This window comes from Caretta caretta, chromosome 7 (genome assembly GCF_965140235.1).
Source record: "Caretta caretta isolate rCarCar2 chromosome 7, rCarCar1.hap1, whole genome shotgun sequence".
NCBI classification, from domain to species: domain Eukaryota; kingdom Metazoa; phylum Chordata; order Testudines; family Cheloniidae; genus Caretta; species Caretta caretta.
In genome coordinates this window covers 24,062,181-24,086,062 of record NC_134212.1, presented here as the reverse complement: position 1 = coordinate 24,086,062, position 23,882 = coordinate 24,062,181, and the positions used below count along the sequence as shown (strand labels likewise).

Here is a 23,882-nt window from a genome sequence, read left to right as displayed (position 1 = left end):
GTGGTGTTTTGCTTTCTTTCATGTTCCCCCTGCTCATGCACACCTTGGGACCAGGTTTGGGGCCCTTCACTGCTCCTGTCAGAGTGGTCACATTCACCCTGAATCTATCCCTTTGCACAGTATTGGATCAGTGATTTTATTACAGAGATGAGCAGGAGTTAATTGAGCTTTGAAATCTCTCTAAGTTCTGGGCACTTTCACTCATATGATATTTGGGATCCAGCTCTACCTTCAGGGCATGCTCGTGTCTGGTGGCATGTCCAAAGAAATAATTTGGTGCTAGATTTTAATGCCCTAATTAATATATTTAGTTGCTGGTAGCTCTTTGCTAAAACACTTTCAGGTGACTTAACAGGTGCTTCTTAGAGCCTCTGAATGAGACCTGCTATCTGACACCTGGGAGTTCGGAAAAAGAAAAGTTTCTTTCTGTTAACTCTGTTTTAGAGCAACTGGCAGCTATCCCAGAGTTCAAAGGGCTGGGCCCGCTCTTCAAGTCCTCTCCAGAGCCTGTGGCTCTTACAGAATCTGAGACTGAGTACGTGATCCGTTGCACCAAGCATACATTTGTCAACCACATGGTGTTCCAGGTGTGTAGGATGCTGCTACAGGGTTGTGAAAATAATCTCCTAATTGTTAATTACCCACTGGGCTGTTTCTTCCCAGTGGTGTGTCTTATTTAGTTCATAATATGTAGCAGAGGTAAATGGTATTGAGACCGCTTCTTCCATACTCTGGGCCCAAGTAATCTGAATTTAACCTAAGCATGTATGCATATTGTATATCTAAACCAGGGGTGGGCAAACTTTTTGGCCCAAGGGCCACATTGGGGTACAAAACTGTATAGAGGGCAGGGTAGGGAAGGCTGTGCCTCCCCAAACAGCCTGGCCCCTGCCCCCTATCCAGCCCCCCACTTCCCCCCCTCGCTCCTTGTCCCCTGACCGCCCCCTTCCGGGACCACCGCCTGGGACCCCCTTCATGTAACCTCCCCCCATTCCCTGTCCTCTGCCCCATCCAACCGCTCCCTGTCCCCTGACTGCTCCCTGGGATCCCCTGCCCCTTACCCACCCCTTTACCATGCTGCTCAGAGCAGCATGTCTGGCAGCTGCGCCGCCCAGTTGGAGCTAGAAATGCTGCCGCTCTGCGCTGCAGGAGCACACAGCCCCGCTGCCCACGCGGCGGCGTGGCTGCAGGGGAGGGGTGAGGGGTAAGCCTCCCCGGCAGGGAGTTCAGGAGTTGGGCAGGACGGTCCCGCGGGTTAGATGTGGCCCGCGGGCCATAGTTTGCCCACCTCTGATCTAAAGCGTGTACACAGTCACTAGGTGGTGCTGTTCTCATTCATAGTGTGTATGTGGACTGTGGAGGGCTACTTTGTTTATGGGGTGGGAGGGAAATGTTCCTCAACCAGAGGCCTCAGAGTCAGGATCAAGAAAGGGTGGAGCTTCCTTAATTTGACAGTGTGAAAAGGTTACAACAGAAAGACAGGTCAAGAGGAGAGAGGACTTATACTCATTTAAGCCATGAATAATATATATATACTCCCTCTGTATTGCTTGGCTATGCCCTAGGCATGTTCCTGCTATGTCTGAGGCATTCTTTATGATGCATGTGCAACTTTTCACCTGGGCATCTGAGACTCCAAGTGGCCCAGGGCATGTGGAGTTTTGCAGCTAGTTAGTTTATGAAGAGTATGAATATTTTATGCTTACCTAACTCCTTTTACAGAGGCTCTCGAAATTCTTTACAGAGACACATGCATTATCTACATCCATTTTACACCCACGTAAACACACAGAGAGGTGAAGTGACTTGCCTGAGGTCACATAATGAGTCAGTGGCAGAGCCTAAATGGAAGCCAGGTGTCCTGATTTCCCCCTCCTCTGCTCTAGCCATTAGAAGGGCCACCTCCAGCTCAGCTCTGAAATACTGCACTTGTAATAAATTTTGAGGAAGGAAAATGTAGGCTATATATATGTCAATCTAACCTTCCTTATGGTGAAGATCTTAGAATACTTTCCCTGGGGAAGTGATGGAAAGCTGTCTTTCTGGAGACATTTAAAACTGCCCTGCACAAAGCACTAAGATACAATACTGTACTGAAAGAGACGAACTACCCTCTGATTCCTCTCAGGCAGACGGCTAAGATCGAGCCACTAGGCCAGTGTGTTTTTATTTTAAATTTCTTTTCCTATTAAATGTTTACAGAGGTTTCTGCATCCATTGGGGTTTTTAACTTCTCAGCTGAAAAAGTAGAAATGCCAGCTTCTCTACGTGGTACATGTCTAAATAAACCTTCACAGGAAGGTCCTTTGACTTCACAAGTCAACATCCAGTAGAACAGAGTTTGTATTTAGGTAGCAGATATTGCAAAAGGTGGTCAGTGTTAAAATTCATACTGAGCAAGTCCTCTGCCTGAATCACTATCTCCTATTATGTCCATCATTAATGGCTTCAAGCTGTTGCTTCCCTTTCTTTCCCTGTGTAGTTTGATTGTACAAATACACTGAATGATCAGATCCTGGAGAACGTCACGGTACAGATGGAGCCGACAGAGGGGTATGAGGTCATTGGCTACATACCTGCCAAAAGCCTATTGTATAACCAGCCTGGTATCTGCTACACGCTGGTGGCACTACCTGAAGAGGACCCCACAGCAGGTAAGCAGCTTGTCCTTGTAGATTGCCATTCCCCTTAAATAACCCATACTGTGTTCCCTACACCCTCTGCCCCATGTACAAGCCATTTACTATAGCTGGTAAGTGAGCACACCATCCAACAGCACTGAGTACTGTTTCTTTTCACCACTCTGTGCGATACAGCCTTTCAAGGCTCCCCTCCTGGAAGAATTCTTCCCACTTCTTCTCCTAGGTTAACTTGCTTCAGAGCATTTCAGAGTGAGGCTGTGCACAGCCCTTTGTCTCCCTTCTTCTCAGACACTAGGAAGACTGCTTGGCGTGAACGTAACAATTAATGTGATGCTGGCTACTGACGAGGTCTGTGGGAGCTACATTTGGAGGGTCCCACACTAACAGAGCCTAAATTCCTTCCTTGCCTAATCTAATTTCTTAAAAGTAGTTGTCTTTCCCCTGCAGCATAGGCCTGGGACACCCGTTGCACTGGAAATGCCCTTACCACTACCCTTAATGGATATTATGACTGAAAGATGAGATTGCTCAGGCAACTTCTAAAGAAAGGAAGGATGGTCTGGTGGTGAGGGCACTAGCCTGGGACTCAGAAGTCTGGGATTTAGTTCCCTGCTCTGCCACAGATATCACTTAGTGTCTCTGTGCTTTAGTTCTCCGTGTGTGAAACTGGGATAATAATACTGCTCTATCTCCCTGGGATGTTATAAGATGTTTGTAGTGCACTCAGACACTATGGGAATGGGGGCCACATAAGTACCTACAGTAGGTAGATAGAAGTTGGAATGCCTTCTAGAATGGGTACGGCTGAGTCTCCAGCTCACTTATGCCCTCACCAATCAGAAAGTGAAATGGCCTCTCTCCACGCTTCAGTCTCATTTGGTTTTCTTTGTAGTAACACAACTGATGACTGCTATACCTCTTTTTTTTGTTCACTGGGTAGTTTGTTTCATCTGGGATGGTTCATCACTACCTGTCTTAATTTGTAAAGAAGTATTAATCAGCTGTTGTGTTGCAATGCAGAGGTGACAGCATTTCAGTGGTAGGTGAAGTGACTCCTAGATAATATCTTGAGTATCTCACAGGGGCAGTGAGGCTTATTTAATGAGCATTCCTAAAGTTATTTGAGATCCTCCCATGAAGAATAATACAACTGAATCTAAGGATCTCAGTGTTTTACAAACAATTCTCACAGCCCACTGTATCTATAATCATTTACTACATCTAAATAGATAGAATGTATACATTTCACATTTGGGAAACTGAAGCACAAAGAGGGGAAGTTCTTCACAGCAACTCAGGTTCACACAGCAACCAAGTTCACACAGCAACTCAGTGGCAGAACTGAGGATAGAACCCAGGACTCTTCCGGTCCCCTATTTTGAACACTGCACCACGCTCCCGCCCATGAAGAGAAATGCATGTCAGATGGTAACGTGAGCCTTTCCTTTGCCACCCCGCTCCCCAGTGGCCTGTACATTCAGCTGCATGATGAAATTCACCGTCAAGGATTGTGACCTAAACACTGGCGAAGCCGACGATGAAGGCTATGAGGATGAGTACGTGGTAAGGATCTGACACCTGGAGCTTCAGTAGGTCCAGGGGCTTTTGTTTCCCTTGAATTTTCTGTGCACCAATAGCCTGTTCCTCTGAAATGTAATCTGGCCACAGAAGCTTTGGGCACTTCCTGTAAAGAGGGGTGTGGGGCTCCTCCCATGGAGAGATGGAAGTTCCTTGTCATGAGTTTCCCCAGTCTCTGCATCTGCTCTTCTAATTGTTGGGACCAAGACACAAATTTATGAAGCTCTGAGTTTCATAAGCTGTAAAATCTTAGCATGGACAGGTGGTTTACTCTACCTAACCTGGAGTACCTTCCTATGAGTACTCTTCATGCACATACATGGATACACTGGACATCTGTCTTTATAGAGGCTGTGGTGTCTCCCTCAGGTTGGGTTGCCCTAGGTTAGCATGCTGTGTCACGCGTCAGGAATGAAGGGTGTTGTCAAAGCTGTGTGGAATAGCTGGCATGGTTCCTACTCATGCTTTGGGCAGCATGGGCAGCCCTCCTGTGAACTAGAACTCTCTGTTGGAGGGTAAATAAAGCTCCTTCTGTTCTTGAACAAGTGCTTTTGACTTTAAAAATAACCTGTCAATGCTCAGAACAGGACAGTGGGCTCCACCAACACAGTAGCTGCTTTAATGAATGGAGGCTGTTTGGCCAGCTCTTGCACTGAATGCGTTGCACTTCATAGGCCAGAGTCTGACTCTGGTACCAGGAAAATTCCATTGCTGGCTCTTGAGCCAGGAAGGGAACCTTGGCTCCTTCCTTTTGGCAGTGAGACAAGGGCTGTATTAGGGTTCTGTGTAAGGGCTTCTGTCTGAGCCCACTGCTATATCCAGACAGCTTTTGAGCACAAAACCAATCTTTGTGCCGAGGTCTCTGTTGCTCATTGGGAGCTAAAAGTTATCTTGAGCTTAGCCAACAGATTTGGTCGCTTCACACAGGGTGACTTTGTTTGCCTTTTGGAGTAGAAGATGTGATGTGTCTGAACCTTAACCTGTTCTGTTGGCTCCTGTATTTCCCTGCCCCTTCCTCACCAGACACTGTTGAGTATCTGATTGTAGCAACTACTGGGCAGTAAGTCAGCATGAGCTGTAGTAAGAGCTGGTGGAGCTTTGTCCAAGCAGAGGGAACAGAGAGGATTTTCCAAAGGACGCTGCTCAGCTAGACCCTACTCTGTGCCAGGTTATACGAGACACTCATCCCTCTCTGCTACGGCCCTTGAGCAATTTTAAATAGCAACCAGAGTCCATCCATTAATTAAACTAGAATTATGAGGGGATCTTGATCATACCCCTGCAGAGGAGTGTTTCCAGGTGTATATGCACTGGAGAGATGGGCTTATCTGATGAGGCAAGTTCCACCTCCCATAAACGTGGCCACACCAACAGCTCAGCTCACCTAACGTTCAGTGGTGGATTGTATCAGATATGATACTTCCTGAGAAGGTCTCAAATGCAGGCATGTACCCTTCTCCATTATGGACTCTGAGGTCAGTTCTTCTTGGACATGAGGTTCTCACTGTGCGTTACTGATCTCAGAAATGATGAGCTGGGCTGCAAAATATAGAGAAGTTTCTCAGTATTCCAGAAATGTAAACCTTGCATTAGTCCAAGCACCTGCCTCTATTTGGTTAAATTTTATCTGTGTGTGGTCCCTTCTTTTGGATCTTTCTCAAACATTTTGATCTTTGGCAGGTTGAGAGCTCTGCTCGGAATGGGAAGTCCCATCATAAAACCATGGGCATGGAAGAGCTGAAAGCTCTTCCAACTCCAATACCCAATCAAAACAGATTGTACCAAAATATCATTGCTCAAATAAATCAGAAGGGAGACAGGAAGCTAATTTCTGAGAAAATCTGTGATCAAAAGTAAATGTCACAGTCTTTACTTGATTGCAGTGAGCCAAGTCTATAGCTTTCCCCCAACAAGAACTATCTTATTTCTGTCAAACTTTCTTTCTCTATCAGCTTGAAGACATTGAGGTAACGGTAGCTGATCACATCCAGAGGGTTCTGAAGCCAAACTTTGGAGCAGCCTGGGACGAGGTGGGTGATGACTTTGAAAAGGAAGAGACCTTCACTTTATCCACCATTAAAACATTGGAAGGTAAGGAAGACTCTGAGCCCCACAGAACTCCTAGCATTTCCCTGCTTGCAAGAGGCAGTCTGAACTCTGGCCTTTTAGAGTATGTCTGCACTGCAGCAGGGAGATGTGATTCCCAGCACAGGTAGATAGACTCCGCACTAGCTCAGCTCAAGTTAGCATGCTAAAACTAGCAGCGTGGATGTTGCAGCACTGGTGGTGGCTTGGGCTAGCTGCCCAAGTCCAGGCCCCCCTACCCCCTGGGTCTGAGCTTGAGAGGCTAGCCTAAGCCATGGCCACTGCTGCAACATCCATACTGCTATTTTTTGCGCACTAGCTTGAGCTGAGCTAGCCAAAGTCAAGCTGCCTATGCAGAAATCACACCTCCCAGCTGCAATATAGATATACCCTTAGAGCTGTGGCTCCCTTTGGTCTGCTGGAGGCTCCTTTGAGCGTCTAGTTCTACACCCTGAAATTGGAGTCGTAGTTCAGGTCTAAGGTCCAATACAGACCTCTTTCTGAGTAAGATTGTGATGGGCCAAATTCATCTCTGGTGTAGGTTCATAGAATTGGATGTGTCCTGTTGTGCACAGTATTGGCCTTTCATGACAAAAAGCTGCTTTTAATTTCAAAAGAAACCATGTTGGTTTGGTCATTGTTGTGATGGAAACACATCCTACATTCTGAGTATCCTGAGCCTTTGGGGACTGGGAATGGCGTATGAGGAAGGAAGGGAGCACCTCACACTGGTCTTGAGCAACACCCTTTTCAAGAAGCTGGAACATGGTTCAGCCTTAACTCTAGCCGTCCTTGCACAGGAGGGGTTAGGCTGCACCTTAGGGCCCAGAAGTAGGAAGGAGGAGTAAACCATAGATGTAATATGAAGCTGAGGAGGAGGGATCCTGAAATGACCTCTCTTGTTCTCATCCTCACACTCAGTTTATTAATTTTAAAGACTCTATCTGGGCCTCTTCCAAAGCCCAGTGAAGTCTGTTGGGGTGACAGCTTCTGGGGGTACTTTTATATTGGGCCTTCATCATGCAGTTTTGTGTTGCTCCCTTTAATCGTCACTGCCTGATGGGGATTAATCCTTAATTTGCTGTCCATTGTCTCTTTGGCTATTTCTGTGCTGTCTTCCCTGTCACCTCATGCACGGAATACCCTCCCTGAACTGGTACTCAAAGCTACAACGCTCTCTTCTTTTAAATCCCTCCTGAAGACCCATGTCTTCTGCAAGGCCTGAAAGAAGCTCATTGTCTCCTCCTTCATTTTATCCACTTTTATCTCCTCAAATAATTTCTACCACTGCTGTGCACTGTCCTTGCTGAGTTACTGTGCAGTCATCTTGATGCTGTCCATATCCTCCTTCCTGCTCACCTTTGTTACCCATGCACCCTTGCTGTGTCATGTACAAAATTATTATTTATGATTTGTATTGCATTAGTATCCAAAGATCTCTCTCAAGATCAGGGCCCCACTGAGCTGGGCCCTGTACTAACGCATATGGAGGCTCTCTCTGCTGTGAAGAGCTACTTTCTAAGCCCCTTCGGGCAGAGACCACATCTCTTCTCTGTATTGGGAGTAGGGCCTTGCTATACCTTTGGACACTGTTAAAATAATGATGTTAAATAAACCCATGAAACTGACGCTCTGTTGTTTCTTTTAACAGAGGCAGTCAGTAATATTGTGAAGTTCCTGGGGATGCAGCCGTGTGAGCGATCGGATAAAGTGCCAGACAACAAGAACTCTCACACATTGTACCTGGCAGGTAAGCTGTTGGGATTCTCCTTTGGGATCTCTGCCCCACCTTATGTGGCACTCTTGGCGACCCCGGGGATACACAGGGATTTGTCTGTTTTGAGACTGAACAGTAGTGTTCAGGATGTTAGCCCAGCTAGTACACAGCCTATCGCCCAGTTGCTACAGCCTCATATAACACTCATTGACCTGTTCTGTTGTGCTCCTCATCCCTTCAAATTCAGGCAGCTGATAATGTTGGGATCAGAAGAATTACTTGGGGATAGGGATTGGGGACAAGCCCAATCCCTTGGGATGGTTTGAATTGAGTTCAGAACTGCCCTGCATGATCTTCAGGAAGCTGTTACCCCCACCTTTGTGGGAGTCCCTGGATTTCCAGAATGAGGTGAACTGAGGTATCCTATGGGAGATGCAAGGGCAATAAATTGAATGTAATTCTAGATGTTAAACTAAAATGCATACTGGGTGAGAAACTGATGGTGCTATCAGAAATGTCTTGATCTTCTCCCCATTTGAGTCTAAAATATAAATGTAATTTGTGTTTCCGTCGGGTTTTGAAAGATTTATACTAGTGACTAACTCATCCGGGTACTGTAATGTGCTACTGTGGGGTTTTTAACTCTCCAGCTGCATTGGGGATTTTTTGGACTATGTTCTGCTGATGCTCTTTGGAGAGTGGACCTTGCTCCAGCCACATGAGTATCCTTAGAATTTGATGGATGAGCGAGTGGCATTCAAGCACTTTATTCTCTTCCCTCTTCTCTTCTCTGTTTCCAGGTGTGTTTCGGGGTGGCCATGACCTCTTAGTGCGTTCTCGTCTTGTCCTAACAGACATTGTAACAATGCAGGTCACAGCCCGCAGTGGAGAAGAGCTTCCTGTGGACGTAATCATGGCCTCGGTTGGCTAAACTGTCTTTCTGAGACTGCACTCTGACATAAAGGGAGAATGCTCTTGGTTTTCTTGGTTCCCCTCTGTTCTGGACACTGAATTGGAATCACATTCACTACAGCAGCTTTTTATCATTAGTAAAACTAGGATAGTTATTTGGGTTTTTCTAAATAAAATTGTGGTGTTTTTATGCCCTGATAGGAGGTTTTAGGAAGCATTCAGTTTCACTTAAATCTATAAACCCCTCTGAAGAATCAGCCCATTTAGTACCAAGTTGCTGGACTCTGCAGTCTGGAGGTCCTGTGTTTCCAATGAAGCCTTTTTTAACCATTCCTATCATGGTAATGCTGTATCAAACCCATTAAGTCACTTGGAATCTGAAATTAGTGTGCTTTTAATTATCACTAATTTTGCTAGTATATTTGTCTTTAAAAGACCCTTAAAAACAGGACACGGTAAATAAATAAAATAATACTATTCCCTCTCCCGCAGGCTATAGAACTTGGCTGCCTTCCGCTATCATCTTCATGGAAAATGACAGGTTGATCTTCTCCCAGGGTACTTACCCCTCAACACAGTGGGTTGGGATTGGCTGGCTTGCAATTATATTCAGTCAAAGAATGGGAAATAAGTGCCTAGCTCTAGTTTTGCATAACCCTGTCAGAAGGAAATAGTCTCTATAAAGTGTAAATCAATTGAACACGCTGTCTGTGTATAACTGGTTTGGCTGTTCACATTCCCGTAGTTATCAGTAACTGTTTTTTCAGTTGTTCTTAGATCTAACACTGAAAGCCTACTGTATAAGTGGTAGAGGATTATGTGATTTTTTTTGGTGTGCTGTAAGTATCCTGAGGAAATGTGACCAGTTAGATTTTTGAATATGAAAGAAGCAATATGGTGATGTGTAACATCAAACAGCGTGTAATATATCAACCAGAGCTGTTGTCATTCCTCTCTGGAGTCATCATTTTGGTTAACTTGTGAGTTAAGGGGAAAACAGGAGAGATGTCTGCTTCTAGCATGTGTAATTGATCTTTGTTCTACTCTGCCTGTGTTTTTTTATGCAAAGTGTCACCATATAATGTAACATTAAACAAAGTATTAAAAGATCCTGATGGAATTTACATAATTTATTATTGGCCTAAAGGTGTAGCCAAAGGCATTGCACCAACTCATTCCTGCAAGACTGACAAGGCATGTGCGACTGGTAGGGAGATTGTCATAGACAATGCCGGTCTTGCATGCTTTAACAGAGTAATTATCTAGGGTAGCACCTATTTTTGTCATTGCCTCTTCTGTTCACTTCTCCCACCGCCCTATTGGAGGGGCTCACCATATCCCGTGCTAATACTCAAGGAGTTCTCCTTACTCATCACCTTCTGCATGAGCCTCCCACTTTTGTGTTTTTGTTTTAAGCAAACCTTTGTCTCTCCTGGTCCTGAGGCTTTGGCCACTACAGGGCAACACATGCACCTGTGCAACCCCCAGTGCTAGCCCTGAGGCTTCTGCAGTAGTCTGTCAGCTAGGAGAATGAACTCTGTGTCTCCTCTTACTAGAGTGGTCCTATTTCCCGTCTTGCAGCACTAGGGGAATTGCAGCAAAACACAAGGCTGAGTGGGCAGCTGACCACGTGTCCTGCGGACACAGACCCTGGCCATGAGCGGAGGCCATGGTTTGGTTGGGAAGGGTCTTTGCCAGAGATGTGCAGCTGACAGAAGAGCAGGGAGCCAGGAACACTCATTCCGCCAGCTCGGGCGGTTGATGATATAGCCTCACCAGCTCGGCCTGACTGAGGGGGTTACACGGTCCTTTGCACAGGGTGCCTGTGCAGAGCACTACTGGGGGCAGGTTTGTGACTGTCAAGTGCATCCGGCCTGTGCCCAGAGCCCCGCAGCGGAGCAGAGCTGGGGGCCTAGAGCTGGAGAGAGAGAAGACAGGTAGAGGTGCCTGTGCCCCTGTTTTCCCTCCCCGCCCTGGACAGCCCCCAAACGCGGCCCTTCCTCCAGCCGTAGGGTGACCAGATGTCCCGATTTTATAGGGACAGTCCCAATATTTGGGTATTTTTCTTATATAGGCTCCTATTAGCCCCCCCCTCCTCCCGATTTTTCACCTTTGCCGTCTAGTTCCCCCCTACCCGGCCCGGCAAAGCCCCAGCCCTCTCTGCGGCGGGTCCCGGCCCCGGGGAGCTGGAGCTGGGCCTGGGCCCGGGCGCAGGGAGAAGCCTGGCTGCGGCGGGGCTGCGCCCGCGCTCACCCCCTGGCGAGCGGAGCCAGCCGGGACCAGAGGCGCGCGCGCGCCCCGCTCCCTCGCCAGTCCGTGGAGCAGGCCGCGTGCCCGGGGCAGAGCCGGGCGGGGGCCGGCAGCACCCCCGTCACGTGCCCATCGCCGCCCACTCACAGACGGCGGCTGGGACCCGCCCCCGCCCGGGCTGTTGGCGGCTGCAGCGGGCGGGCTGAGGTGTCGGTAACGGCCGGGTGAGCGGGAGCGGGACCCACCCTGGGCTGGGCGACGGAGCGGGCCCAATAGAAACCCACCATGGGGCCAGCATACCCCTGAGCAGCCCCCCTCCCCGCAGTCTCCCTCAGTCCCTGGGCGGGAAACCCCTCCTCCCGACAGCCCCTCACCAGAGACCCCCTCAGTCCCTGGGCGGGAACCGCCCCCCCCCCGACAGCCCCTCACCGGAGACCCCCTCAGTCCCTGAGCGGGAACCCCCCCCTCCCCACAGCCCCTCACCGGAGACCCCCTCAGTCCCTGAGCGGGAACCCCCCCCCACAGCCCCTCACCGGAGACCCCCTCAGTCCCTGGGCGGGAACCCCCTCCCCTCCCGACAGCCCCTCACCGGAGACCCCCTCAGTCCCTGAGCGGGAACCGCCCCCCCTCCCGACAGCCCCTCACCGAAGAACCCCTCACTCCCTGAGCGGGAACCCCCCCCCCCCGACAGCCCCTCACCGGAGACCCCCTCAGTCCCTGGGCGGGAACCCCCCCCCCCGACAGCCCCTCACCGGAGACCCCCTCAGTCCCTGGGCAGGAACCCCCGCCCCCAACAACCCCTCACCGGAGACCCCTGCAGCCTCCCTCCCCCGGAAGGGAGCTCTTCCAGCCCCTTTTCCCCCCACCAGGAAGCCCCACAGCTCCCAGGCAAGGAGCGCTGCAGCCCCCTTCCCAGCCAGGAACCCCCTTACAATTCCCCCTCCCCACACCAGCAACCCCTCTCAGTCCCCTGACCACCTCCCTCTGGGCAGCGGTCCCCAAATCCCTCTCTCTCTGGGCAGGGGACCCCCTTTTCCATGTTCCACCAGGTAGGCCCTCAAATCACTCTTACAGTGAGAGACCCCAGTCCAACAACCAGTGACCCAGAGTAGAGATTCCCACTCCCCCTTTCCCAGAGCTGTGCTGCCTGGGGCCTCCCCTGACTTACTGGTTCCTGTAGATTTAGATGTATGGTTAAAGTAAATACAGGGGAACAAAGGGCTTCCCCCAGCCTGTGTCCAGGGGTCTGTTTCAGTGGATATAGTGGGCAGCAACACCAATCTGTCTTGTTTTTTTTTCCAGGGCACCTATTTCTTCTATCTAAGCACCATGTAATAATTAAAGATAACTTTGAGCATGCGTCTTCCCAGCCTCCCTTGCTCCACTGAATATTACTCAACTGCAATCCTTAGTTATCCCACTGAAAGAAGTGTTAACATCATAGATGGGGGGGAAAGGTATGGGGGAATGCCCATCGAACTACGTGGTGTGCATTAAATATGACACTTCAGTCACTCGCTTCTTGTTCTCTCATCTGTTCATTGTATGCTTACTTAGATTATTTAAGTCTTAGTGGCTTTTTTACAATATCCAGCATACTTTTGGGCTCTGTAAATAATAAAGCCCTGACACTTGCCATAGAGTGGACAAGGGGTTGAGTGGTAGGGGAAGACGTGCATGTAGTAAATAGCTCCTTTTGTGTCCAGTGTGAAGGTGAAATGTGTTCATGCTTTGTCACCTGAAATCAGATTTGAGGCCATTGTTCCACAGCATATAATGTCCTCTTCTTTTAGGAAACTTGTGAAGAATGTGTGGGCGCACGGCCTGCGCTCTGGGAGCAGATCGCATCCGCCGGGCCTGTGTGTACCGTGATAACCATGGTAGAACAAGACAACCTGAATGGAGAGATGCTGATAAATACAGCCCCTCCTACAACAAGAATCCCCAGTCCAACAGCCCTGTTCTGGTTTCCCGACGACACTTCGAGAAGGTAACCTTCAAGCAAAACAAAATACTTAGCACGCATTATGGTGCATCCTATACAATGACTTGTAGTTTGAAGGGGGGTAACTGTATATTTCACAACTGTACTTGACCAGTTTGATATAAATATCTTTATATTTTGGAGCATTACAGTTTTCGGTCTCTCCAAGCCTTAGTAGTTTAATTCTAGTTCTGTATTTCCAGACTCCTACTGCTAGTATCTGCTTTGCAGGAATTCATACTGACACTTCAGGTTTTTCAGTACACATGATTGCTGTATTAGTTGTGCCGTATGTGTTCCTACTTCTACAGTAAAAAGGTATTTTAAGTTCTGCTGAAATGTCAGGAATTAGGTATTTGTTACAACTACTTAGATTTGTAGAACCAGAAATGTTTAAAGGTGAAAATTAAAAATATTAACACTGTATCATTCTAACCCAATACACCTGCACAGCATTTGAAAACTACTTCCTCATTTACTTTTCTGCTTAAATACTATACTTAAAATTCCACAATTCTCCTGCAATAGCTGATGAGATCACAAAGCAGAAAAAGATGGTGCTTGAAACATATCTGTTTATTATTTGTATTACTGTAGTGCTTAGGAGCCCCATTTATGGACCAGGACCCCATTATGCTAGGTGCTATACAAACATAGAACAAGAAAAGATGGTCCCTGTCCCAAGGAACTTACAATCAGTGTGTAAGACCAGAGACAACAGATGGGCGTAGGCAGACTGATGGAGGAGTACAAGGAAACAATGAGATGGTATTGGCCAGTATGATAGGTAGTGGTCTCAAGCGTACCAGAGGCCTAACTATGAGCACAAGCAAACATCTGATCATACAGTTGTCTTTATTAAACTACTTTCCATGCTTATTCACTATTTGGGAACAGTGTGACACACTTTATTTACAATGTTGAAGCGGAAACAATTGGATTTGTGCTTTTCTTTGCTGCTTTCTATTCTGCTTGTAGGCCTGAAAGGTTTTACAAAACTCAAGGCCAATAGAAATGTTTCTGTGTAGTTTTGTTCATTGGGAACTTTTTTTTAACAAACCATTTTCCTGTGGTATTAGCCACCCAAACATTGCAGCTTTTGGCTGGCACCTGAGAATCAGAAAGTGAATTTGACTAGAAGCAGAAGTGAAACCCACAGTCTGTTTCCATTGTCCAAACTGAGAAAAAATGCAAAAATGTGAACAGTGAAAGTAAGTTAGACTTTAAAAATGATTAGATTATTAAAACAAAGTTATTGTTTGTAACATTTGTAAGATTTTTTTTTTTTTAAATAAAAAAGATTAAGGAACCTAACAATGTCCTTTTATAATTATTCATTACATTGGGGAAGGCCCTAAGATGATGATGTTGCTGGGACTTTTTTCGGTAGGACAGAATGTATAATATGCTTAGAGTGGAAGATCTCTGAATAGTATTAGTGAAGTAAAAATTGCAAATTTACTATTATACGCAAATATTGTATTATATAGTGAATGTTCCTTATAACCAGTGGTGTTTATATTTATTTTTGAAAAATAGCCATATTGCATATTGCTGGGTCTGAAAATTAATCCCTTGCATATTTTCAATGACTTTCTCATAGGAGTAATAATTACTGATTACTTTTGAATCATTTTTCGGTTGCAGTCACGTATCAGCACTGAGTATATTCTCACACCCATACAAAACAGAAGTGATAGAATTGCCAAGAAAAGTAACTAGCAGAACAGCAACTAAAAGTTTCTTTCTTGTCAGAAAGTAACCTTTCTTCTTAAAATGTAAGATATTACTTTAATAAGTTATCTGTAAGCTCCTCTTTTCTTGTTAGGCTCTCTGCCACTAGTTGTAGTGAGTGAGTTTGCTGTGATCTGTTGTAGTCTCCACTATATAATGGAGAAGGCAGAGAGCTACAATATGCTCTGATTACTTTGTAATTTGCTGTCTGCTCCTGTCTTGTGTACTGGCATGAGGTGCTTTTCTATTTTATGTGAAAGGATGCTGACTCTTCTGAGCGTGTCCTTGCGGCTATGCGCTGGGGACTGGTCCCAGCCTGGTTTAGAGAAGCTGACCCTTCCAAAATGCAGTATAAAACCTCCAACTGTTGCAGCGAAACCATGATGGAGAAACCCTCCTACAAGGTAAGTTTACAATATTATTGCATTTAATGAGTCTTGAGAGAGGGAAGATTTTATAATCATCAGCTCCTAGCAGTGCTACTAATGACTTGTAAACCAGAGATCTAAGCCTCTTCCTAACAAGAATTGACCACCACCACCCTGTTGCACAGAAAATAAATCCTTCTGAGTGACACAATGTAAAACCTAGCATCTCAGTTTCATTGAAACAGAAGAACCCAACAAACTATAGCTTTTCGCATGCTGTATTTGACCAGGTGGCCTTAAGATAACATGCTATTTGGTTCAAGTACAGTTCAGGCTGGAGAAAACAAAGACATTGGTTCTATAGAAAGAAAGCTTTGGGAATAAAATACTACTTAAAATTAATAGAAAGCTTGTCTGTTAAGGCAATTGAGCAGCAGCACAAGGAGCTCCATAGGTAGACTTATCCTGCCCCCCTCAGCCGGTAGGTGGGTGTACTGTTTGGTGGGAGTCTATAAGAGGGGGTTCTGTCACGCTCTAAATTATGGAAGGTGAGAACATGAAGGATTATTTTGTCTTACTGCTCATAACCTTCAGTGAATTAGAGACTCTCAGAATTACCCTGAGTATTACTTGCAGAACACCTCCAACTTAATTTTGGTGTGTGGTGGGTAGTTAGGTGCCTATCTCCCATTGATATTAATGAAAGGGAGTAGACAGAGTGCCAATTACTACAGTGACATATTTAAAACTAAATCAGACTTCCTGAATGGAGTGGAATAGAATGACTAGATTTCCATCTTGTGCTAGTGTGGAGTTCTCATGCTGCCACCACCATGTATTAATGTATTTTAATTCTTAGGTGGTTATGGGACACTATCAGATTACTATGTATAAAACACATATACAGGAATTATCTACATAATAAGGCTCTAACTTCATCAAGAGCTTTTAATGGTGGCATAAACCCTGATAGCAGAGCATAGTTTTATGTGAACAGAACCCCAGTGTGGACCTACAGCTTTAATGTCTATGCATTTGAGGATCAGTTATAGAATACAAAAAGTGTTATAAAGAAATGTGTTCCCTATACTTCAACCATGGCCTTATCCTCCCCTCCTTCTCCCACCCCAACAACCCTTTTATTTTAATACCTTCCAAGCTGCCATCTGCTTTGATTTGTGACGTGGTCAAATCTTCTCTTCCCAAAGGGACCTCTGGTAAAGGGCAGGCGCTGTGTAGTGCTGGCAGATGGATTCTATGAATGGCAGCAGCACAATGGAAAGAAGCAGCCCTATTTCATTTACTTCCCACAGCCCAAGCAAGAAATGGTACTGGATTCCCAGCAACAATGTTGTTTTAATACTCAGCAATGAGATATAGCACTTTCTGATTTGAAAAGGCTTTAGAAATATTAATTAGTTGTCACTTATCCTGAAGAAAAACATGTTTATTTTATAAATTCCTGCTCACTCCAGCTGTGTTCGTGATTGAGGTTCAGGCATAGGATATTGGAAGCAGTGCAGCTTAAATGTGTGGTGAGGCCTAACTTCCAGGCAGGTGGAAAGAGGGCTTTGGCAGTGATGGAAGATGTCCCGCTGTCACGTAGTCATCCCCTGTATATTAAAGCCCTGAAATGCAGAAAGATTAGCTTCTCTTATGTTTGGAACTGTTGCTGTAATATGTGATGGTACACCCAAAGCTGCAGTCTGTGCATGGCCTTTTGATCTACAGTGTGCTTCCCATCACTCTTCTGACGGAAGGCTTGATCCTTAGAAGTGCTGAGCACAAAGAGCTCCCATTGAAGTCAATGGCCCTTGGTAAAATTTCACAGAACAGAGTTCTGAATAATCTCAGAAACTCTTTTCGGCCTGTTGTGCCTTCGTTATTTATTTTTTCATGGAAATGTAATCTGTTACATCGAAGATCTTATCTGCTACTGTTGCTTATCCTTTCTCATCTCCTGTGACCTCACGATCATTTCCAAAGTAACAGTGTACAATGCACAGGTGGAGAATATGACTTTGAGAGGGGGGAAAAGTATCAATGCAAGATGAAGTTCCTAATAAAGTTTTTGTGTAAACAGCCCTAGAAATAGGGAAGAGTAATTAAAATAGCAGATGAGGCATGGGTAGCTGAACTACACTGGTTTTGTGTGTTTTCTGTGAGGCATCAGATAGCCTTTAAATATCTTTGTATTGAAATTACATAATATAGGAAGGAGATTAGGAAAGATTGTGATCATTCTGTATCTTTATTTTCCAGGCAGATGGGAAGGATGATGATGAAGAGTGGAAAGGCTGGAGGTTACTCACCATGGCTGGGATTTTCGATTGCTGGGAGCCCCCTGATGGAGGGGATGCATTATACACCTACACCATCATCACAGTAGATGCGTCTAAAGGCTTAAGTGATATCCATAACAGGCAAGTGAGAATGACTGGCTGTGGATTGTAGAGTTTAGGGGGGCAGAGATTAGTGGCGAGTGTGTGGCAGAAAACCTTCCTTTTACTTCTGTGCTGTGTGGAGCAGGTAGTGTGACTGTATTCCCCTACATACATAGCCTTGGTGGCCAAGAACATACAGGCCAGAAATTCTTCCATGCTCTTTCTACCTGATCCCCCTAGAGAAGTACATTAGAACATTACTGACTTGTTTCAGGTCACTGAATCTTGCCCTTGCCATAAATCACTGTGTTTGGCTCCTTGCTGGTAGCAATAAGAATTAAATTGCTCATAGGCCTGCCTAGTGATTGACAGACCCTTTGCCTCCTCTGGGGAAGCAGGCTGCTTTGGTGAAGTTAGTACACTGTTTGCCTCAAAGAAAAACATTGTATTGCTTAGTCCTTTCCTCACGTCTTCAGAAATTAGGTCTGCGTGCCTTCAAGCCAGTTGTTAACGTGCTAATAGTTATTGCCAACACAGTGTATCCCCAGATAGCTGGAATCTGGATTATGTTAATTCTGGATCTTAGTTTGGCTTTCACACAAATCACTCAGTCCTGCCACGTGGCGGATAAGTTGTGTGTGTCTATGTGGACTTAAGATTTCTGCATCTCCTCCCATGTTTAGGATGCCAGCTATCCTGGATGGGGATGAGGCCGTCAGGAAATGGTTGGACTTTACAGAGGTATCAACACAGGAAGCCCTTAGGCTCATCCACTCCACAGAGAACATTGCTTTCCACCCGGTTTCCACTATAGTAAACAACTCCAGAAACAGTACACCAGAATGCCTCGCTCCCATTGGGTTGGGACCAAAGACGGTGAGATCTGGTGGTTGACACAAATCACACTTCCCTCCATAATACTGTTTAATAATAATAAATAGAATAGTACTTTGTCCTCTGTCTAACTTTGTAGCTGAGGGTTTTGCTGCTCTTTACAAACATTAATGAATTAATCCTGCCCGCGAGGTAGATAATTTATACCCATTTTCATAGATGCATAGATTGTTCAGCCTGGAAGGGCCTTTTACAGAGGAGAAAATAGAGGCTGTAGACTCAGGGCCAGATTTAGGGGCAGGTGACTCAGGCGACCCCCTGGGGTGCCAGGCTTAGGGGGCACCAGGCTCGGGGGTGCTGTTTTTGTTGTTAGTGACAAAAGGGAAAATAGAATGTTTGAAGTAAAATGTAAATACAGATTGCAGATCCTAGCATGCAAATTTATTATCTTATATGACAGGATGAATCATGCATGCGAATCATGCATGCAAATCATGCATCAAAGTTGTGAAATGGGCTACAAATGCAATAAAAAATAAGGTAGTCAAAAGTTTAACAAATGGGGTGGGGCATGCCACAGAATATAAGAGAATAAATCACATGTTTTGTTTAGCTGTTTATTAGGGGCTGGCAGCTCACTCAGTGCCTGAGGATGAGAGGTAGATTATGCCATGTAAGATTCTTGATCTACCCCTTCTAACTGATTCAGGATGGCTCTGAGAGACTCCCAAATAAGGGCGTGTTATGTACTCCTCATAACACAAGAACTAGGGGTCACCAAATGAAATTAATAGGCAGCAGGTTTAGAACAAATAAAAGGAAGTATTTTTTCACACAACACACAGTCAACCTGTGGAACTCCTTGCCAGAGGATGTTGTGAATGCCAAGTCTATAACACGGTTCAAAAAAAACCCAGATAAGTTCATGGAGGATAGGTCCATCAATGGCTATTAGCCAGGATGGACAGGGATGATGTTCCTAGCCTCTGTTTGTTAGAAGTTGGGAATGGGTGACAGGGGACGGATCACCCGTTCTGTTCATTCCCTCTGTGGCACCTGGCATTGGCCACTGTCAGAAGACAGGATACTGGGCTAGATGGATCTATGATCTGACCCTATGGCTGTTCTTATGTTCCCAAAGGCAGCCATCCATCCTCAGTTGGAGAGAGGGTCACTGCAGTGAAGGCCCCTCAAGGATTCCCATTCCTTTTCCTGCTCTTCCAGAAATAAACCATGATGTATAGTGTCGGGATCACTCTGCTTAATATGGTATATTCTTTCCTGAATGGCATTTAGGATTAATCCGACTGGGACTTCCATGGGAACTTTCTGCAAGGCGGTGTAACTGTAGGGAGTGATGCTGCTGCTGCATCTTCCCCATTCTGAAACTGGACCCAGCTCATTGACTTGGTACCCATGTGGGCATTTTCTGATGTGCCTTGCATATATGACCAGCTATTTCTGTGGTTCTTATTTTTCTTATTGTAATTTGTCCTCACAGGAAACCAAAGTCAGCACTAGCAGCAAAATGATGTTGGATTGGGTGAAAAACAAGTCTCCCAAGAAAGAGGAAGGTGATTTGCCCAGATGGTCCAGCCAGTTCATTCAAATTGCTGCACCCAAGAGAACCAGTGCAGGCTTAATGCACCAGTGGCTGAAGAAGGAAGAGGGGGGTCCTTGTGCAAAGAAGCCCAAAACTCAATGAACTGACTTTCAGTTCTGAGTTCCTAAGCAGATGCAGCGTGTTAGCTTGTTAGATCCTGCAGACTGGTACTGAGACTCCTGTGACCTGTTGCATTGAGCATTTTAACGTGATCTCTTTAGCACTGATGTGATTTTATAGCTTGTTGCCCTTCTTGTGCTGATGGTTTACTGATTCAGGAGAGCAGTGTTTGGTTTTTAAAACTTTCTTTCTTGTCTTCCACTAGCAGGGACATAGATTTAATGTGCAATGCTCACCTCCCACCAACTTTTTCACTGCAACCCAGTGGTTGGCACTGACCTGCCTTGGGAATGTCTATGGATCAAATACATGTGAGAGAGGCACTTAAATGCAATCCATGCTCTTCCCATTGGGTGAGGAACAGAAAAACTGCATGGAATTCTTTCCTGTCATTGTATTCAGCTGGTTCTCCTGTGTGTTAATTCTCCTAGATAGTCTGTTCTATACAGATTATTTTGGACACTTTTGATGCTTGAGAACTTCTGCAGCTGAAAAATGAAAAAAAGAACCTATGTTAAATTAGAATTTAAATCAGAGACAGAGACCCATTCCCAAGGCCAGGAAATTCTGGGCTAACACTGCCTTGCTTTGTGTCGGCACAGCAACATGTATGGGCCTCTGCATAAGGGTTCCAGAACAGTGGGATCCTGATGTCATATGCGGAAAGGAGGATGTTCAGGATCCTGAAAGCAAGTGCCATGGGTACAGGTGCCTTTTAAAACTGAGGAAGCATTCTATTGTGGAAATGGGGAGGGGTGTGAGTAAGAGAGAAATGCCTTGTTAAGTCAATTTTGCTGATGAAAGCTAAAAAGTGGCCTTACCTTTAAATTCTTTTCCATGCTCATTGTCTGTCCCATTTCTGACAGGCTGACCTGCCTTTAAGGAGTCTGTGTGCTATTGTCAAGGGCTGCTTTGAAAACCATTCCCCAGTGGTATTATAATATTATGGAAGCCACTAGAAATATCCCCTCAAATTTCCCACTGTTACAATGTAGTTATAATGTAGGCATGAATCAGTATTTTAACCAGTGTTGTCTAACCCTGCTCAGAGCAGGGTTAGATGACACAATGGTAAAAATGGCAGCATATTGTCTACACCAGACCTCACACTGACAGTAGCAACACTGGTAAATTTAAAGAGAAAGTCCTGATATTCAGAAGTGCTGAGCGCCCACAGCTCCAAATGAAGTCAATAGAAGCTGCAGGTACTCAGTACTACTGAAAAACAAGCTTTAATGTGTTGGCATGACCTTAGAGAGCAGGTTCCTGGGAATTACTGGGTTTAATCTGTCTTCTGTGGCAGCCATAACTCTTAGCTTTATTATTTTTTGTGGGGAGTGGTGTGGGAAAACTTGTCTTGGCCATAGTGTTTGTGCAATCTTTTTGTTAATAGGATTTTAAGATTTAGAGAGTATTTTCTGAATCCTTGATCCAGAGAGGGAACAATCACTCTTTTGAGTAGGTAGATCACTGGACTGTCACTAAAGTACAAAAGTATTTTTTTGTCTTTGGTCTGGGACTTGAACAAACAGTGAGAGTCAAATGTTAGAGCAAAGACCTTAGCATGTGGGTGCTCTCTGGAGAGCATCACTTATTTGTGTTTGAAATAGTAGTTTGTAGAAAATAAAAAGCAATCAGTTGGCTTGTTGTGATGTGTCCTTGTGTGTATCTGTCTCTCTATACTTGTTATCAATCCATAATCATCCACTCCACAAGCAATGTGAATAATGTGTCTTCCTCACCCTTGCAAAAAGAGACTTCATAGAGTACAGTGAGCTGTAAGACTTTTGGCTGGCTAAAGTTCCTGAAGAGGTAAGAGTTTATTTACAAATTAAAATATTCTCAGAAGGCAGATTGATGGCTCCACTCAGAAATGATTTGTTCTAAGGGAGCTCCATAGATGCTTCTTAGCTGCTGTGGAGAGTTTTGAGGGATGGGCGGTTGAGCAGCAGCCTTTGGAGTGTCGAACTGGAGTATGGTAAGATACCATTAAATGGGGGAGAACCAAATCCGTACGGCAAGGAAATGAGTTCTTTTAAAGATATCAAACTGTATCCCAAGATATATCAGAACCTTATGGTAACCCGTTACATTACATTCATTGGGAAATGCTCCATTGAGCCCCATTTCTGACACCTTGGAGGAGCTAGGGAATGTCTCCTGCTAGCTGATCGGTAGTTTGGGTGGATTTAGGGTTTCCCCTTGTCTATGCTTAATGTAAACTAGCCAGAAACAGTTTTGCAGTCTATTTCTCTATTACTGCCATCATTAATCTTTCAAGACAAAATAATGTATTATCTAATTTCAGTCCCATTCCAGACTCTGGAAGAATCAGAGGGCTGGATTTGTGGTCCCTGAAACTCTTGTCTCAGCACCATCTATGTGCTTCAGCAAGCAACATGCAGAAAGTGAGAAATAGATTTCTTCCCCTGCCAAGTCATTTCTTCTCTCGGCAGAATGATTTTGCTGCCCCTCTTCAGTGTATTGCCTGTAGACAGCAACCATTACAGAACAGACTCTACAAAAAGTCACAAGCATGCATTTAATTGTTGTAAAACTCACTGTTGCTACTATGGAGGGAGGCATGAGGTGAATATAGACCTGGCAATCAGGAATACCTGAATTCTAATCCTCTTCCTAATACTCACTCTTTTATTGCCTTGGGCCACTCATAATCCCTCTCTGCCTCAATTTTCCCATCTGTGAAATGCGGAATAATCCTTCCCCCTAACACTCATAAGGGCTGATTATGTGTAGAGCATTTTGCAGGTAGAAAGCACTGGAAGTGTTATCACTAAATAACTATCTTTTTATATTTATATACTGTTCTCTCTAAATAACACCTTTAAACTTATATCTATTTCCAAATCAAATGTGTCTCCATTCAGAAACTGTTAAAAAAATTTTTTTAATGAACATACTTGGTACCATAATCTCATCCTGAAGCTCATATACTTGCTTCAAATGAAGCCCTTCTGTTGAAAGCCAAATGCCAGTTCTGCAGGCCCTAATCCCCCCCCCTCCCAGTTATGCCAACAGCTGTGTCAGTAACCTCAGAAAACAAGTGTATCGTTTTTCTTAGTGCTGGTCTCTCAGGAATGAGGAATTTTTCTTTTTACATGCGAGTATAAAACCTAGCACTAAAACCAGGGGCTTGCAAACCCATTGCCAATAGCCAGGGAAATTTATTAGTTTTGGGAAAGGAAAAGGCCCATCCTGTTACGGTAGCAGGAGACTGAAATGAAATGAGATTTTCCTTAGGTGTTTGCACGGTGAGACAATAGGCCTTTTTCTAGAAGGGCAGCTAGTGGCATTATCAGTTTGATCAAAGACGGACAATGTGGTCATGTCTCCACTAGCCCTTTCTCTGAAAAGTTTCACACTCCCTCACAGGTGGTAGCAAAATGGGAGCCCTAATATAGAAAAAGTTGGTAGAAGCAGTGGCAACTAGGGTTTTAACCACCGTGTCATGCAGATTTATATGATGATGCAGCTGCTGTACACTAGGGCTCCCAGTGATGGAATTACACCAGTATTAGAAATGGTGGGATTTATTTGCAGGAAAAAGGGCTAATGTAAACACAGCCTAAGGATTTTTGGATAGCAGATCTGCCCTACCAATATTGGGATCTCCAACAAGAGAACTGGGATCCCCTGTATTTTGCTGATTG

The 23,882-nt window shown here is 45.2% G+C and overlaps 2 protein-coding genes across 3 annotated transcripts in view; both read left to right on the top strand.

Annotated features, from left to right (window-relative positions):
- The window catches only part of COPG1 (coat protein complex I subunit gamma 1), a 33,763-nt gene extending 23,719 nt beyond the window's left edge, over positions 1-10,044 (top strand). For both annotated transcript variants that reach the window (XM_048856734.2, XM_048856733.2), the window contains exons 19-24: positions 445-587; positions 2,483-2,654; positions 4,108-4,205; positions 6,173-6,311; positions 7,957-8,055; positions 8,823-10,044. In XM_048856734.2, coding sequence (XP_048712691.1) covers positions 445-587; positions 2,483-2,654; positions 4,108-4,205; positions 6,173-6,311; positions 7,957-8,055; positions 8,823-8,953 — 782 coding nt within the window. In that variant the 3' untranslated portion in view covers positions 8,954-10,044. The remainder of the gene's footprint in view (positions 1-444; positions 588-2,482; positions 2,655-4,107; positions 4,206-6,172; positions 6,312-7,956; positions 8,056-8,822) is intronic.
- Positions 10,045-11,299: 1,255 nt separating this feature from the next.
- On the top strand, positions 11,300-21,859 carry HMCES (5-hydroxymethylcytosine binding, ES cell specific). The gene is made up of 7 exons (XM_048856735.2): positions 11,300-11,408; positions 12,978-13,174; positions 15,163-15,306; positions 16,479-16,598; positions 17,533-17,693; positions 18,338-18,530; positions 19,990-21,859. Exons 2-7 carry the CDS (start codon positions 12,992-12,994, stop codon positions 20,191-20,193), a joined length of 1,005 nt encoding a protein of 334 aa, XP_048712692.2. The 5' UTR covers positions 11,300-11,408; positions 12,978-12,991; the 3' UTR covers positions 20,194-21,859.
- The last annotated feature ends 2,023 nt before the right edge of the window (positions 21,860-23,882 follow it).

Bases quoted from the DNA above. Each gene is read 5' to 3' on its own strand.
- HMCES (XM_048856735.2), top strand. From the start codon at position 12,992: ATGTGTGGGCGCACGGCCTGCGCTCTGGGAGCAGATCGCATCCGCCGG. The intron at 13,175-15,162 runs GTAACCTTCAAG...TTTATGTGAAAG, and splicing joins CCCGACGACACTTCGAGAAG to GATGCTGACTCTTCTGAGCG. The intron at 15,307-16,478 runs GTAAGTTTACAA...CTCTTCCCAAAG, and splicing joins TGGAGAAACCCTCCTACAAG to GGACCTCTGGTAAAGGGCAG.